The sequence below is a fragment of the Pleurodeles waltl genome, chromosome 12, assembly GCF_031143425.1.
Source record: "Pleurodeles waltl isolate 20211129_DDA chromosome 12, aPleWal1.hap1.20221129, whole genome shotgun sequence".
Lineage (NCBI taxonomy): Eukaryota > Metazoa > Chordata > Amphibia > Caudata > Salamandridae > Pleurodeles > Pleurodeles waltl.
The window spans coordinates 594,566,093-594,583,949 of record NC_090451.1 but is presented as its reverse complement, the minus strand read 5'-3'; the positions used below and the strand labels follow the sequence as shown (position 1 = coordinate 594,583,949).

The 17,857-nt window shown below is 43.2% G+C and overlaps 1 protein-coding gene across 1 annotated transcript in view; it reads right to left on the bottom strand.

Annotated features, from left to right (window-relative positions):
• Positions 1 to 490: 490 nt before the first annotated feature.
• Positions 491 to 17,857, bottom strand: part of LOC138268283 (NACHT, LRR and PYD domains-containing protein 12-like) — a 953,091-nt gene continuing 935,724 nt past the window's right edge. Inside the window, exon 10 of the mRNA XM_069217781.1 lies at positions 491 to 6,060. Within this exon, the coding sequence (XP_069073882.1) occupies positions 5,970 to 6,060 (91 nt within the window). The 3' untranslated portion in view covers positions 491 to 5,969. The remainder of the gene's footprint in view (positions 6,061 to 17,857) is intronic.

Below are 17,857 nucleotides of genomic sequence, written 5' to 3'. Positions count from 1 at the left end.
TGCTGTGATTCCTATATCTGAAACATGCTTTTATTCCTTGCGTGCTCCAGTTTTCCACTCTCCACGCATCTAGTGTGATTGCTCAGATTTCTCCACAATGTCTCCGTCATTCTAGCAGTTCAGATGGTGACTGAAAGCATTTATTCCGACCGTGTCCTCAAATAATATTTTTACGCTATCCATTTTTAAGTACATTGACACAGAAACAGGCACAGCAGTATTACCCACCATAGAAAATTGTATATCTGGGTTATTTAGACTTCACAGTGTGGGAGACAGCATATACAATTTATGAAAACGAATGGATTTTCATCCCAATGACTACTGCTTGATTATAACCATTAAATGGAAATCTAAGGTCCCACATTTACGGAAAGTCACTCTGAAGTGCTGCGAGTAAGCCAGTGGGACTACTGGCATTTGTTAGAATTAATAAATGAAAAAAATCTTGTTGGTGGAAGTTGATTAAGGATGAGAAGACTCTACAATGTATTTTTAAACAAGTTTTTATTGGCATTTCAAGAAGTACAACAATTCCACACTCTTATAACATGGATATGTTTAATCGTATAAGTCAGATATTACATCTGCACATCAGAGGAGTTGTGACTAATACGATTCCATAGTAGCGCTTGTGCTGCAGTCAGTGGTACTCGGTCTCTCGCAGGGGGTTAGGTGTGTGACCGCTTTATCTGTAATATCATATGCCTTTAAACAGTAGCAATAAAACATTGTGCAACAAGAAATGCATAACTCAGAACCGTGTCCCTGTGTGCCAGAGTCTCATCGTGAAGTATTATGACAATGAGAACGGCCTAGTTGTTCACAGAGCTGGGGATGAGCAGCTCGCAAGAGCTTTACAGTTCACTGCAGAACACTTTAGATCAGTGGTTCCCAACCTTTTGACTTCTGTGAACCCCCACTTTATCATTACTAGAGCCTGGGGACCCCCACTGAACCTTTATTGGAATCCAGGGACACCCTCCCCCCCCCCATTGAGTCATTACTGAAAGCTGGGGACCTAATCTATTAATATTTAATTTTCGAAGCAGTCGCTGACCCCCTGAGGAGGCTTCGCGGACCCCCAGGGGTCCACAGACCACAGGTTGGGAACCACTGCTTTAGATGCTTTGGCTGCAGTGCTAGACATGCAATCTGATACCCTTGACATCCGGATAGAATTGATGGAATAAATGGCCTCACAAATCTCACCCCCAAATGTAAAACTGGAAAAACTGGTGGATTTAATTACCACAGTACAAGCAATCCACTCAACTATCAAGCTGGGCATGTGGTCCTCTTATTGATAAATTAAGCATGTTTCCTACAGTGATTGCTGATCTTTTAGCTGTTAAAAAGAACCCTCAGAAAAAGGATTTTTCTAACAAGCACAGTTTAACTGACCTGAGGCACGCAACATATTTATGGGATATGCAACCGCCTTTTGCTTCTTTTAGGAAACTAGTAAACAAAGTAGCAAGACAACATTCCTTGTTAGCGGCTAAAAATACATTGAGCAGCCGTTCGCATGCATGGATGCTGCTCAAATATGATGAAATCTCGACCCTGCAGAGCAACTGTCCCTGTCACTTTCGGCATATATGAAAAGAAAATTGATGTCTAGTCGGTTTGGTTGTCTTCCAAAAATGGCTGATCAACTATCATGGAGAAATAGTGGAGATGTCTTGTGCAAATTCTGTGGTTAGATACAAGAGGATTTTACACATTTGATTTGCACATGCCCCCAGCTGTACAAGGCCCGGGTTATGCTGCTAAAAAATGGTTTTAATGCATGTGGTGTTAGAACGTGTAGAGGGGCAATTATTAAGAAGCCAGGTCAATCACCAATTAAATACAAGACTAATTACGTTTCTGCTTTTACATGCGTAAGCAATTTCTACTTTAAGGGCATGCTCCTTATACCAGGGCATCTACTCTTAATTGCACACATTTTTGCCTGGTCAAGTTACTCTTATATTTGCAGAAATTTTAGTCTGGGCAAGTTGTTGTATGGGTACAATAGCAGTACTCTGGCGGGTATTCATGCTTACTTCTTATTCTAGACATTTACGTTTTATTGCAATATTGGCTAGTCTAGTATATATGTAAGCACCTTAGTCTATGCACTGGCACTTTAGCAGGACACATCTTTTAAATTTGGACAAATGCATTTAAGCCCATTCCGTTAGAACATTATGTGAACCCAATTATGGCAGCTTTTTTGTTGATATTGTTTAATTTTACAGCATCAATTTGGTCCTGTAATTGTGGGTTTTAAAGAATTATTAGTTATTTTTTTCTTCCCAGGGCCTTAGAACTAGAAGCAGTCTGAAATCTCCATGCTGCATCTGAGCCTCACAATTATGGTTATAGAGACATTCATTGTCAAGACTTTTAATAAAAAATGATTTCATAGTATTTTATATATTGATTACAATGTGTTGACTGTTTTGGTTTTTATTAAATAAACAATAAAGTATATCTTGTCCTGTCATCGTGAAGTATGCATTCAGTGTCAGGAAGGAGGAGTAGGTCAGTCCAAGTCCCAAGCAGACGGTAGACCTGAGAAGGTGGTGGCAGGTGGGGAGAGGACTCAGTTACGTCCTGCTCGAGAGAAGGGCCGCACAGCAATCAAGCAGGTCATCCACCCTTTTTCCAGAGCCCTCCATCCAGGTCTCTAATTGTCCTGTCCACTTGCTCCCCTTCATGCCAGGTGCGCCGCAGCCAGTCGGTCATATCTATTTGAGCTACCCCGCACCCGCATCACCCATCAGGTCCTCCTGAATATCAGGTGATTCCCGCTCATCCACTACTTCCGTCCACAGGGGCGCAACCAGTTTACGTCTGACTCGCCTTGCCTCTTCTCGCTGTAGGGCTCTCTCCTCCACCCGTGCCCACTGTGTAACGTCCTTTGCCCAGGCCTCTAAGCTAGGTCCCTTCGGCAAAGACTCTGCTGTGGTCACTCATGAACTGCTGGGCAGAGCTCAGATAGTCAGCATAACAAAATGAAAAGTGGAAAAATAACAGAAGTCGGCAAAGGAGAGAAACATAAGGGAACATCTCGTTGAATTATATACTTACTATAGATAAGGTGTAATGTTTTACATGACACATTCTAGTAATAATCTGAACTACATACCTATTATTTAACAATCATATTGTTTGTAGTCTTAGAGTAGTTACGTTTTGCTTACAAACTGATTATATTTCATTAACACAAGTGTATATTTCCATTTTGGGTTTTTAAATTATAAATAGACTTGCTACACTGGTAGGTCAGAGCAACATTGGGTATTTATGCCATTTATCTATGATGTATCCATAATCCATTGATTCAATAACTGATGGGCTATGAATTTGTTTGAGATTTAAATAAGGTAAAAGTTCAATTTTTTATGGTCTGTTAACCACCTGGCTTGAGCCATTACAGACATGGCAGGTGGACTACAGAATTGTATCAGACCAGAGTTCCTCAATTGTTCAATGCTATGCCCCCTCGACCCATGTTTTCAGGAGTCATGCTCCCCCCTCCCTAGGCAAAGTATTTGGAAGTCTGTCCTTAGCATCATCCTCCCCACCAAAGGCCGCCCCTTGGATGTAGGAGGCAACTCAATCTTCCAGTGTGAAAATATGAAAAGCAGAGATTAGTGAACCAAAGATTTGGGGTCAGTGGTGGTTAGGTGATAGGGGGTTATTTAGATGGTTTAATATGCTATCCAGTGGGGTTTTTCCAACTTCCATTTTGGAAAATTAAACAAGCAAACATAGTGTTAGTAAGTCTTCAATGAAAGGGTCACAATAGTGCAGAGAACCTAAACGTGCACAGATATGAAGAGCTGACACAGAATTCTAAAGCCCAATTTTACTACCGCATGAGGTTTAGCGGGTTTTCAAAACTCAAAGAACTTTAAAAATGCCTTTATAAAACATCTGCTCTAATGGCATATACACAAAACAAGAGCTCCATGGCATGTGGATAAAACTGTAATAATAGCTAGTCCTGATTTTTTTCAATGGGTTCTGACAACACTCTTGTTTGTGTGCACAGATGTTTAAACATATATGGTTTTGATAAGCACTGCAGGTGGGGTGTGCATATTACATTTTTAAAGATTAGTGTGGAGCAGCTCACTAAACTCGCAAGAAATAAGGCACACTCGCTCAGACCCTTCTACACTTCCACTCAAAGAAAACAAATAATGCACAAACCTCAATTAAGTCTTCTGGGGCATTAAAATCTGTGTAGGTTTGGTGCTTTTTTCCAAGGAATGTTCACAAATTGGCGACAAATGTTGCTTACAAAAAGTGTATTTGTGAAATGCACTTTCACCTGTAGGTACTGTACCACAGAATAACATGCCTAGTCTCACCTAGGTCAGTGCAACTCATTTGTCCACTGTAAAAGCTGGGCTGAGAGGACCTATTTAGATATGTGTCCTTAGTGTCAAACATAGTTTTCGGCAGTGAATGCTTTAGTCTATCGAGCCATCAGACCTGATGTATTTTACCATGCTAGGACAAAACAGTAACCCGGTCATTGGTACAATTTAAATCACTGTTTCAAGAGTGTATTTTTGTTAAGTTAATCACAGGTAATTTTATAGTGTTACTAGTAATTGCTGCACAATGTCTCCTTTTAAATTCAATGATCTGTGTTGCTTTTCGTGATTTTCTTTCAACACTGTTTTTGTAAGAGATTATTGAGTAAGAATGGTTTTAATTATCTGGATTTAAAATGTCCCATAAAAAGCTTGAAGGCAGCAGCATAGGTTTGCTCAACTTTACCTCTCTTTTAGTTGAGTGCATTAAAGTGATGCCAGATTCGAATCTACATTCCAGGAAGCCAAACTTGGGGAACTGTTTAGGGATGGGCCTAATTTGCGTAATTCGTGTCTAGCGCAATTCACACAGAATTACTCAAGAATTCCACAAGATTATGCTTGAATTACGGGAGAATAGAAATTTTACACTTAAAGCTATTTCTCAATGTAAAAATTCTGCCTTTGCATCCAAAAGGGATACGAGGATTCATTCTGCCCTAAGAAACAGCGCTATATGCAACAGAACACGAATAGCGAAGAACGAACAGCTGCTTGTGCTCACTAAATGGGCTCTTGGGGTAGGATTTTTCCATAGCTGTCAAAATGCAACAGAACACAAATAGCGAGCACAAGCAGTCGCTCGCTAAAGGGGGTCTTGGGGTACAATTTTACCCCAACTTACTACCAGCCTTTAGTGCTATTTCCTTAGCGCAAAATGACCCCTAGTGTGCAGAATGGATGCAACAGTGCATTTTGCACTAGGAAACAGTGCTAAATGCAGGAGAACATGAAAAGTTACAGTGGGGTTCTGGCTCTTTGAGAAAGTCAGCTTTACTTAAAATAACACTTTCTATATTGTACAGTAATGCTTTCAATTCTGCGTTGTCTCAGTGGCGTAATGTCTCGCTGATGACATCTTGAGTAGACCTGAAGGTTGAAACCTGGACAGAGTCAAAGAGAACAGACTGACTACAACTGAATCTGGTAAACGCTTGTTTGAAGCACTGTTTTGTGTATTTTCCCTTCAGGTGATACTCTGTCATTGGCAAATGATTTTCAAATTATTTGAAAACCACTAAAGAACATGTTGTGATTCTACTTTTGTTGTCATGATCCCACTTTTGTGAACAGTAACATTGAAAGTACGCCTTAAAAACAAATAAACATATCCTAATGAAAAAGAACAATTTTTTTTCACTCAGCTTAAAATTTAACTTCTTTGGAAAATATTACATTGAAAATCTAAAGAAGACAAAAGGACCTTATACAACCGTTCATGAGGCATAAACGTTCAACTTCGTGACTTATCAAACATATTTATAAACCCATTTCTCAGCCATGGGCTGTATAATTTCAACCGCAGACCAGGTGTGATTAGATTGTAAATTAGCTGAACAGCTCTTCGTATCGAATACCGTCTGAAGTCTTTCAGCCCATTCTAATGTCTAGCCCAGGTCGGTCTGCTCCCAGGCTCTGCAGGTGTTCTTCGGTTTTAGGAGTGAAGTCATTCATACCCAACCTAGAGAAAATAACACAATGACCAGATGACAAATTGCAAACAGTGCGTAATCATGCAGCGCTAGCTTAAAATATTATACAGGTGTTCTGCCTTTCAGAGGTTTTAAGTAAACTACATGGTGTTGCGTTATAGTCGAGTCTTTGACTGCTCCATTAAACACACCAGAAACTGCCCAGCAACGAAGAAGCGTTATGCCTCACAGAAAAATCCTTCCCAATCCAAATAATGTTTTCAAAGGCCCTCCTATTTCCTCTTTTTGTTTCGTCCCTGAGACGTACCTTTAATGGAGCCGGCTGAGCCGCTACCCTAGCGTTCCATCTCTAATTCTGTTCCTGACTGAGAAGCCACCACGCGGAGCCGGTGTTTATGGTACCTCAATTCTGCTTGCTTGTTCCGAGCACTTGCTTTGACTGACTGCGATCGGGGCGTCGGTGCATTTGTATTTCCTCTTTTCCGGGTTCAGGGGGAGCACCGGGCATGGGAGGAGAACGACGTGTTAGGAGCGTCAGCCAGTCAGGGGGCACCTTCTTTGAATGTCAGTAGTGTTTTGAATGAGGTAATAGGCACCTGGTTTCTGTGGGTGATTTATAGCGCTCATTACTTAACTATGACATTTTTCTTATTGGATAATTTGAATATTTAAAACTCTGAGTGTGGGGATGGCTCTAGGCAGTTCACCTCGGAAGGCAAGAGGCCACCCAAACGAAGACCTGCTAGCTTTTCCGGAGTTTGATGGTACAGAGGCTTTAGCGACGGGTACAAAGTAACATGCATTTGCGTTTGCTCATGTTAGAGCTGATAGCATTGTAAACTCATAACCTGACTTTTCACCTATCGCAAAAGTGAATTTATGCACGTAACCTGAAAAAGTGCAATTAACTATGTAAAGCGCTCGACTTCTGCCAAGCGAAATCGCGCTAGTAAATTAGAGAAAAAGTAGTCCACGAGCCAGACAGAAAACAGCGAGCCTCGCATGTTTTCTGCACTTGGTCGATGCGCTCAAGGAGGGCTAACCACCGGAAAAGGCATGACGTATGCATGCCTTAGACTAATGAAAGCAAGCAGATTTTAATAGGCAACCCCACGAACTAATGAAAAACACGGACGTGACGTCGACTGGGCTCCGAGCTCTTTTCTAAACACTAAAGCATCTCACTGTGATACGCATGCGCGAGCGCATGCAACGCAGGCTCGACCCTAAAAAGCTGGATTCACTCGCTGCCTTTCAGGTTCAGACAGTCATTGAGCAGGCGGTGTCTGAAGCTCTATCCAAACCTAAAAGAAAGTCTAGCAGTGCTCGGGCTAATAACATGATAATTTGGACTCTGGGGTTTGGAGGCCAGGTATTAACCCAACAGGAAAATATGTTTTGAAGAAGGAGTTTGCAAGTATTTTCGACCACATCCAAGAGAATTTGGAGTTTAAACCATACCTCATCAATACAAGGAAGAGGAATTGTTTCGTCAGTATTTGAAACCTGCATTCCTGGTTTTGCCAACTATAGAAGGACACTGAGCAGGCCTCAGTGCCTAGATTTCTCCAGAAGTCCTTTGCTTTCGATGGAGAAGATAGGAGTCTTGTGAATGTAATGGTCAATTCCCTTGATTGGGAGGTTATGATTTATCCTAATCACTGGCCTACTGAAGGTGCAAGGCCAGAAAAGTGTACTGTGCACTTAAGTGGTCTTTTTCAGCTAGCAACTTGGTGATCAAACAGACACTTATGCTGCATACGCTTTGCAACCCCTAGGAAAGGATTTTGAGATATTGTCATAAGTAGTTGCATAGGAGGATGCCTATTCATTTTACTACAAAAGCAAGCTACATTGTTAGCAAAGCACTTCCTCAGAAATAATTTGTGCAACATCTGTGGATTCTGGGGCTTCAGTCCAGACTCAGCCCAATTTGTGGATGAGAGAGTGGAAAACAGATTTTGCAGAAAAGTATGCATTTCTGAGAATTCCTTTCGAAGGGAAGCAGCTGTTTGGGTCACAGCTAGGCAACATGATCACCAACTCCCATAAGGATTAGAAAATTACTATTCTGCTGAAATTTTCATCACCACAATCTAGCCAGTAGTGGAGTTTGGATTTAAAGTGCTCTTCTCAAAAGTCTTATCAATGTCAGAATTTTAGCCTAATAAGATGTATAAGCACCAGGAGCATTCTGCTCAGCCAGGGGCAGCACATAAACGTTCCTGACAATTGCTTTATAGTCAATACAACTGGTCAAAGTCTGGTTATTAAACGTTTTCAGCATTGAGATCCAAACGGTTACAGACAAGGTGCTATGTTTTGTGAAAATGAGTATACCTGGTATAGTTTGAGACTACTCCTCCAGATACTGGAGTACAAGGGCCAGCTATCCAAAAAGATCCTGTCAAAAAGGATTCATTGTGGTCAGGAATCCATATTTTTTTGGAAAATAGAGCAATACTTCCGGGGCTGCCCAAGTAACAAAGAACAGGAACTTATTCTGTTCTTTTCCTTGTAATGTAGACACTGGGGACCTACACATCCGTTCTGCATCGAAGGCGAATGAATGTAGGGATTTAACCAATTCATTTCAAAATGTTATTGCAGCAGGTGGTTCAGTTGGTATCAGAGGGAGACTTCCTTACTACAATAGATCTACAGGATGCCTATCTCCATATTTTGATTCACCCATAGCATCAGTGTCTTTTCAGATTTTCAGTTGGTCTGAACCTTTATCAGTTAAGAACTCTTCAGTTCGGGCTGAAGTACTATCCCATGTTTTTACAAGGGTTCTGGCTCCTTTAATGGCCAAATTGCATCAATCATTGATAACTATTATAGTCTATTTAGATGATTGGCTGGTAGCGTTGCGTATGCTCTCATTATTCTAATGAGACTACAGGATTTTGAGCGGCAGAATCGCCTGCGGTGTGGGGAGCCTGAGTCTGACCCACTGCAAGTGAAACCTGTTGCTCCAATCCGGATTTTGCTCCGGCTAACTAAGAGTGCCTCATCTCATCCCAAGGGCAGGGATGACTGGGCAGCCGAGCGCATGACATAATGGGTTTCTCAGGGAAGCCGTGGTCACTCAGGTCTCATCCGTTTCTCTCAGTTACATTAGTCTCATATATACAATGACAAACAGAGGCAGTATATGTTTCAATAATGTTTTTAATAAAGCAACTGCATCTCAGATAACAAAAGCGTGAGCTGCAATAACCAGGACGACACAGCATGACAATATTAAAATTGTGACAAGGAGAGGGAAGCATAAGAATAACGCTACCATATTGTCAGTAGACTAATTCCTACCTAGGCTATGATAGAGCACAGCGTGTTAAGCTCGAATTCTGCCCTTCAGGTTCCCCTGGGAAGACATCATCCCCCATGCTGAGTAAAGGCCTGTGGTCTGCAAAACAGCTGTAGCGAACCATTCAGCAATCAGCATACAGTTGTGATTCTCTGGCTGGAATCTCCCTCTAACGTGTAAGGGAGAGGGAAATGTTTTTATAATAAAACAGCTAATGTTCTGAGAAAATGTCCCTACGTAAAGATGTTTTCTACGAATGTCGGAGACTAAACTTATATCATGTTCACCGGCAATGTACCTTGCTGTAGCCTTGGAAAAAGCACAGAGTGAGCAAAAATGTCTTGTTTGAGAACAGAGTGCTGGCCTAGGCAAAACAGCTAGATAAACAGAAAATAAAACAAGACCATAAAAGTGGCTATTGTAACAATACTAAAATAAAGCTGAATACATTATATCTAGGTTAGAGTGCACAGCAGCTTGCCTAGTGTGTTAAAATAACGTGCATGGAGCTATAGCTAAAATGGCTACACAACAGTAGTTTCACTGTCACGTAAGGCCACGGAGACCCACCCAACTCAACAGGCATTGGAAAGTTTTGTATTTCTTGTCAACTGTGGCAAGCTTCACCTAGCCCCAGGCCAGGATTGAGTTTTCATTGGAACGAGACTGAGAACAGATTGAAATGCAGTAACAGTTCCCGGGTTACAGATTAAGAGCGACTTGGCAGGAACAATATTTCTCGTTCCCTGGGCAAGGTGGTATCTGAACATTCTGGTCAAACACAAGCTCAGCCACTGGTCAGCTGCATGCCAGAGTCTGTAGTTCCTTTTACCAACCATATCAGACTGGAACATTCATGGTGGATGATAAACTTTAATATCCTGAAGGGAATACCCTTAAACTCAGAAAATAATTTTCTCATATCCATGGATGCTAGTGCCTCAGGATGGGGTGTGTGAATGAAAGGAAAACAGATTTCCAGCCTCTGGTCATAAGAAGAGATCAAGGGAGGTCCTCCGACTGAAGAGAATTACTGATGGTTCTTCTATCGCTGAAGAGCTTTTCTCATGTTCTGCAAGGATAGTAAGTGATAATAAGGACAGACAACAACGTGACAAGATTTTACTTGAACTAGGCCTTGAGCCAACCATCTTATCAGTACCACTTGGAGGGATGGGTTCTAATATGACTTATTGGCAAGGTATGGACACCTAGACATGGAAACTATGTGATAGCAATTCATAACCCTTTGCCTTTTGAGAGTTACCACTCCACTCCCAAGATACCTAGATGTCAATGGAAATGTTGTCATAATTTTTGTTATTGTGAATTTTATTATTAAAAACTACAATTATAGTGAATGTGCTTATATACATTGATAATAATTATAATAGTATTTATGATGGTATTAAGTACACCAAGTAAAATGTATACATTTTTAATTCATTTCTTTTTCTAAAGGTGGTGGTGAATGACCGCGCAGCATCATGAAGAAGACTGAAACAAGCACATCCTGTCCCTCTGATCCCTAGAGTATAATTAATTTATGGTCAAATGTCTAACATGGAGTTATGCTGACAAGCTCACAGGACTACTCATCATGGAAATCTTTGTTAGAGGCAGCTCAAGTAAGAATCACATTCCGCTGTTAGACACTGTGAGAAATGTGGAAAGCAACACAATTCCCCAAGTAGTTTACCACAGGATTTACAGGAGGCTGTTTACTTTGAAGATAGATTTACAGACTATTAAGCGAAAAGCTGGAGTGTCAGTGATGATGCTGGAACAAGTGAGTGCACGAGTGAACGCTTAAACAGAAGAACATCATTAAAGCCAAATGTGTATGCTGAAGAATGTAAATTTTGTGGAAAGATAAGATGCTACAAGGGAACATCAACGCGTGAGAAATTAATCAAGGTCACAGAGCTTAGAGTTGACAAAAGACTTTGAGAGTGTACAACCATTAATTGTGATTCAAAGATTTTAGCAGTTTGTAGTAGAGACATAGTGGCAGCAGAAGCCCATTATCATGCATCTTGTAATAGGAACTATACAAAGGTTAAAACAAAGGAGGACTTGCTTGGTAGGATAGCACTCTACAAGATGATGGTCCTCCCGAGACTCCTATATCTCTTGCAAAATTTCCCATATCCAATTCCTCGGAAATGGTTCAAAGTGATAGACACGATGGCACGCCACTTTCTTTGGCTCTCACCACCTGCCAGAGAGACGTCTATGGTGGAGGCCTGGGAATGTCGAATATGTACTACTATTACCTCGCCATGCACCTATTAGTGATCAATGATTGGATGGCTTGAGGTTGGTCAGATCCAGCCTACCGACTAGAACTCCAAACACTGGGCTACCATCAAATCCTTGACATGTTATATAGATGTCCAGTTCCCCGAGTAACGCCTGAGGTAACTAGGGTGGTTTTGATGGGATGCCGGGAGACCCAAAAAGACTCGGGTTGGTGGAACCGTCTCACTCAGCAGACCCCGCTGTGGCGAGGCAGAATGCTGACAGAGACGTCGGCAGTGAAAGGATTTCGGGGTTGGGATACCAACGGCATTTCCCTGCTCGGGGACGTCTGGGGAGGGTCGCAGATGCGGTCCTTAGAGGAGCTCCAAAGACTCTTCTCTTTGAATAAAACTCAATTTCATAGATATCTGCTACTCCGGTGCATGTCCGGAGGGGTGAAACCATTCCGGAACACAGTCCCATGGAGGCGAGGGTGCTGACGGGGAGCCTGGGCGGGGGTCTCACAGATATAACGCTCTTTGATGGCCAATACGGCTCTACCCCTTGTTGGACCCTGCCAAAGATGGGAGGGCTGGGTGGGCCCCGTGGAAGAGGGGGATTGGAGAGAGGTACTTATGGCCCCGCGGACCCTCACCATGGCGTCCCAGTTCAGACTGCTGCAGTCCTACTTTCTTCACGCGGCCTATCTCACACCCGTTTGGCTGCATAAAGCGGGCCTCCGGCCCTGGGCTGACTGCCCTCGCTGCTCAGGCCCGGACGCCGACTTCTTCCACATGGCGTGGTCCTGTCCATCCATAACATCCTACTGGAGGGCGGTAGTGAGGGAAGTCTCGAAGATCCTGGGAATTGAGATCGAATTGGCTCCGTTGCCGTTTTTACTAGGGGTCATGGAGGGGATGGGACTTAAGAGGGTGGATCGCACCTTTTTGGGATTGGCATGCCTAGTGACTAAAAGAGATATAATGGCGATCTGGAAAGCTGCTGAGGCACCAACATTGCCCAGATGGAAACGAGGAATGGACTGGTGTGCCCGGCGCAAAAAACTTGTATACGAAGCCAGAGGCTGCCCAAAGAAATACTATAAGATATGGGGGAGGTGGGAGGCCTCGGGAGGCCCCTGAGCAGTAGGTGCTGTGGTGGGTCTAATGGGGACCAGTGGTGTCCCGTTTTCTGGGGGTCGTTTCTTTCCTTCTCCCCCCCCTTCCCCTCCCTTATCCCTCCTATCCCTCTCTTTCTCCCTCTTCCTTCCCTGTCCTCCTCCCCCTCTCATTGCCCCCACCTCCACCCCACCCTCTTCTTCAACAGGAGCTCGTAATGTAATGTAATATTCTGCTCTATAATGTTTTACAATGCTACATGTGGAAACCTGACTGTTATTACTGCCCATTGGGCTTGTTTGGACTTGGATTTGGTTTTGGTCTGGAAGGGCGACCGCCTCTAGGCGCCAGTTGGTGCCTCTTACTGCCTATGTTCTTGTGTTTCATTTCTTCTCACTGGTTTGTAAAATCAATAAAGTTCTTTATAAAAAAAGAAAGAAAGGAGGAAGATCATGCATTTAGTATTCAAACCGTGGATCACTACAAAAATATGAGCGATGAAGCATATGATGAACTGTTTCAATACATTAGAACTGTTATTATTCTAAAGTGATAATACATGTGACAACTCTCACTGAAAGGCTTGAAACCCCCATGACATGCAGAGGAATACAGGGAATAGACAAATCAACCAAGAAGCATATTAGAAGAAAATCAGACTCCGAGTTCGGTGATAGCCTCTACATATTCCGAGACACCCAAGACAAACTATTGGCCCAACCTTATAGTGTCATTCTAAAGGACGTTGCAAGAGAACACCAGGGTTTGAAAAAAGAATTATTAGTTTTAAAGGTTAAGGCAACAGACATGAACAAGATCTTTGGTCAAACATCACTGCACATAAGAACAATGATTTAAACAAACTTGACATTAACACCATGGCCATATCATCCATTGGACGCTAATAAAGATTTATTTACAGTGCCTGATTACCTTAAATGGATCCTATTAGGACTTCTGGCTGGAGACCAGAAAACACAAAGCCATCCAAAAGAGTTGCCTTACTTATGCAATCATTCAGTGAGGACATTATATATACAGTCACAAATGGCCAGCAAAAACCCCTCAAGCAATTGTTGTGCCATATGCCGTAAAAACACTGACTGGCAATTTTTAAATAATTTGGACTCTAAACAGACTAGGTCATCGAATTTCATACTCACAACTGGAAGAAAATGATAACGCATTGTGTCTTCAGAAACTTGCTGCTACCTTAAATGAACAAATTGTAGTTCCAGGCGACATTCTGCCTCATGTCTACACTAACTTAGCAGAGAATGACATTAACAGGCTGGAAGAGACTCTTACTGGTAAGGAGACCACACATCGAGTCAACGGTATAGCTATGCTGCCCAAGTTGTTTGGATCACAAACCTTTAAAGCTCCTTTCCCAAGCACTGAGAAACAAAAGAACATTGACCACCACAAATATTGAAGAATTGTTTATGTATGTTTATGGTGAATGGGATGGGCATCAGCCGTTGATGATAAGTACCGAAGTCATGCCGGAATGTGTTGCCCAATTGAAGCTTGCACAAAATAAGAACAGAATCTGGGTTGTTACAAGACAAGAAGCGAGCCTTGCACAGATAATATCAAGTTGGACAAGACTTAACATCATTACTAGAGACCTAGTTAGTGTACCACAGGATTCCATTGGCTACTTGCCCACCATTAATGACCCTGAGCTGACAACTGTTCTGAAATTTTGAAACAGTCAGAACTAAAAAGGGAATCACTGCATTTGGATAAATTTGTGGTGGTCATGGATCAAGCTCTAGGCAAAAGCACTTGCGATCGTGTGGAATCATAAAGCAACGTACAACAGAATAATTCTTCAAATGGGTACCTTTTACACCATTTGCAATGTCAAGTCCATTCTTGGAAAAGACTTTCAAGATGCTGGCATTCCCGACCTTTGCATTGAAGCAGACATGATAGCAGATAGATCAATATCATCAGTACTAGAAGGTTGTATATACAATCGTGAAGTTCGGGTACACAAGTGTGTGTATGAATGTATATTGAGACTGGCTTTGTTTGAATTTATCGCCTGGGTGGAGAAGAAGTACGAAAAGAGCATTCAAGTAGTCTATTCCTTCAATGAGGATGTTAATGACTTTGCAAAAGACCTATGCCAACAGAGGTTAGACGACCTGTTGCGGAATGCTGCCTCTGCTGAAGTAAAACAGCTTTGGGATTTATTCCTGGAACATCTTCACCATGTAAATTGAGCTCTTTGCATTTTGGATGTCATATTTGGATAGTGTTGAAAATGTCTTGCTGCCTCTGCTGCATGCTGGTTGAGTAAGATATTGGAATTTACATCTTACGCCATACGCTCTACGATCCCATGGTGTTTTGCGTATGACAGGATGAACTTCGCCTGATATCTTCCTGTATACTATGCCGAAATGACGAACAAGTTATTTATCTTTGATAATGCATTATCTGGTAGAGACTCTATCTAGCTGCAGATTCCTTACCTTAGAATTTCCTGGCGTCAGCTTGGAATCCAGAATATTTTCCTGAGCAGTACCCTGCGCATGTCGTCGGGTGGCGTCATTCGGATCCGCATGGCGTCATTGGAGCCGTCTGTGACATCACGGTTGCCTATAAAGGCACCACCCCAGCATGCTTACGTAAATTCTTTTACCTACGAACCTCCACGCCAGAAGCACAGAGTCATGTATAGAACAGTTTGTCTGTGCAAAACTAGGGCCCTGAAAGGGACAAACTCTAACCCTATTAGACAAATCCACAGAGTGGGTAGGCATGGGTGGGTATAAGAATCTGCAGCCAGAGTTTCTACCAGATAATGCGTTAAAATTTTCATCTGATAGAGAGTTCTAGCTGCAGATTCCGTACCTTAGAACAGGTACTCAAGCCATAACCTCCTGGCGGTGGGCTGCAGATAGATCTCCTTTACACTAAAAAGTACTGTAGGACCAAACGGGCAAAGTGTCCGTCTCTTCGGACCTGATTGTCCGCCCAGTAGTGTTTTGCAAATGTGTGCAAGGATGACCACGTTGCTGCCTGACAGATATCCAGGACTGGAAAGCCTTGTGCTAGAGCAGTGGTGGCAGCCTTGCCCCTGGTGGAATGAGCCCTCAAGCCATCAGGAGGCTGCTTCTTGGCCAGTGTGTAGCATATTTTAATGCAGAGAATGACCCAGCATGAAATGGTACATTTCAGCACTGTCCGACCCTTCTTTGCGCCCACGTACCCCACAAAGAGTTGGTCATCCACCCGGAACTCTTTTGTGCAATCAAGGTATGACGACAATGCTCTTTTTGGGTCCAGTCGGTGGAACCACTCCTCTTTCTTAGAGGGATGTGGTGAAGCACAGAAGGTGTCCAGGGTGATGTTCTGACCCAGATGAAATGGGGTCACCAACTTAGGGAGGAAAGAAGCTCGTGTTCTGAGAACTACCTTATTTGGATAATGAGATACGTTGGCTTTGATGACAGAGCTTGCATCTCACTCATCCTCCAAGCAGATGTTATAGCCACTAAGAAGTCTGTCTTGATGATGAGCAGCCAGAGGGACAGTTGTGTAAGGGCTCAAAGGGAGCACACATAAGAAATGTAAGGATGAGATTTAGGTCCCATTGAGGCATAACAAAAGGCATAGGGGGAAACATATGTACAATCCCTTTGAGTAATATATGCTCAATGGGAGATTTGAACAGTGAAGGCTGATCAGGCAGCTGAAGGAATGCCAATAAGGAAGAAAGATAGCCCTTGAGAGTACCCAAGGCAGAATACTGCTGGGCAAGGAATAGTATAAGGAGAAGGATATCAGAAAGAAAAGCAGAAAGAGGGTCAATAGCTCTTGCTACACAATAATATACAAAATGTTTCCAACAGCAGGCATTTACTGTTTTGGTGGAGGGACGCCTGCCTGCAGAATAACTTTCCAGACTTCAGGAGGAAGGTCAAAAGCAGTCAACTGCCGCCTCTCAATCTCCATGCATGAAGGTGTAGAGTTGACAGGTTCGGGTGGAGAACCTTCCCCTGCTGCTGCGACAGAAGATCCTCCCGAAGGGACAGCCTGATCAGAGGATCGATGCTCATTCTCAGAAGATTGGGATACCAGACTCTCCATGCCCAATCCGGGGCCACTAGAATTGCTGGGGCCCAGTCGTTCTTGATCTTCTTGAGAACTCTGGGCAGAAGTGGTATGGGCAGAAAAGCATACAGGAGGCCTGAATTCCACTCGCAATAAAAAGCGTCGCTGAGCGATTGTCGCCTTGGAAACCCCAACATGCAATACTGCTGACATTGTGTGTTTTTTGCGGTGGCGAACAGATCTAACCATGGCTCTCCCCACTGCTGAAAGAGTCCTTGCGCCACCTCCGGGTGGAGACACTATTCGGGCTTCGCTAGGTATCGATGGCTGAGTTTGTCCACCCTGGCGTTCAGAGAACCTGCCAGGTGTTGAACCACCAGGGTTATACCCTGCTGCTCCAGCCATGTCCAGAGACGCAGGGCCTCTTGACAAAGGGTTCACGATCCCAGACCGCCCTGCTTGTTGCAGTTACACATTGCGGTAGTGTTGTCCGTGAACACTTGCACCATCTTCCCCTTTACAACCAGAAGAAATGCTTTCAATGCCAGTCTGATCGCCCGAAGCTCCAGTAAGTTGATATGGAGTCCGGATTCCACCGGGGACCAGTGGCCTCTGATCTTCACCTCTCCCAGATGGCCGCCCCATACCAGAAGTGACCACATCTGTCACTACTGTGAGGTCTGGTGGGGAAGGGAGAGGAGTCTGCCTCTGACCCAATCTCAGTTCACCAACCACCACTGCAGGTCCCTTTCCCTTTGAGAACTGAACCATGTCAGTGAGATTTCCCTGCTGCTGTGCCGACTGGAACTTAAGGTCCCACTGCAGATGCCTCATATGCCATCTGGAATGTTTGACTTACAGGATACAGGAGACCATGAGGCCCAGCAGCCTCAGAGTCACTAAAATCCAGGATAGAGGCCAAAACATTGGTATCATAATCTGAATATCTTGCACTTGCTGCTCAGGAGGATAAGCCCAAAACTGCAATGTGTCCAGAACAGCTCCGATGAAAGGGAGCTTCTGAGAGGGAGTCAGCTGTGAATTTGGCACGTTTATAGTGAACCCCAACGAATGCAGGAGGTT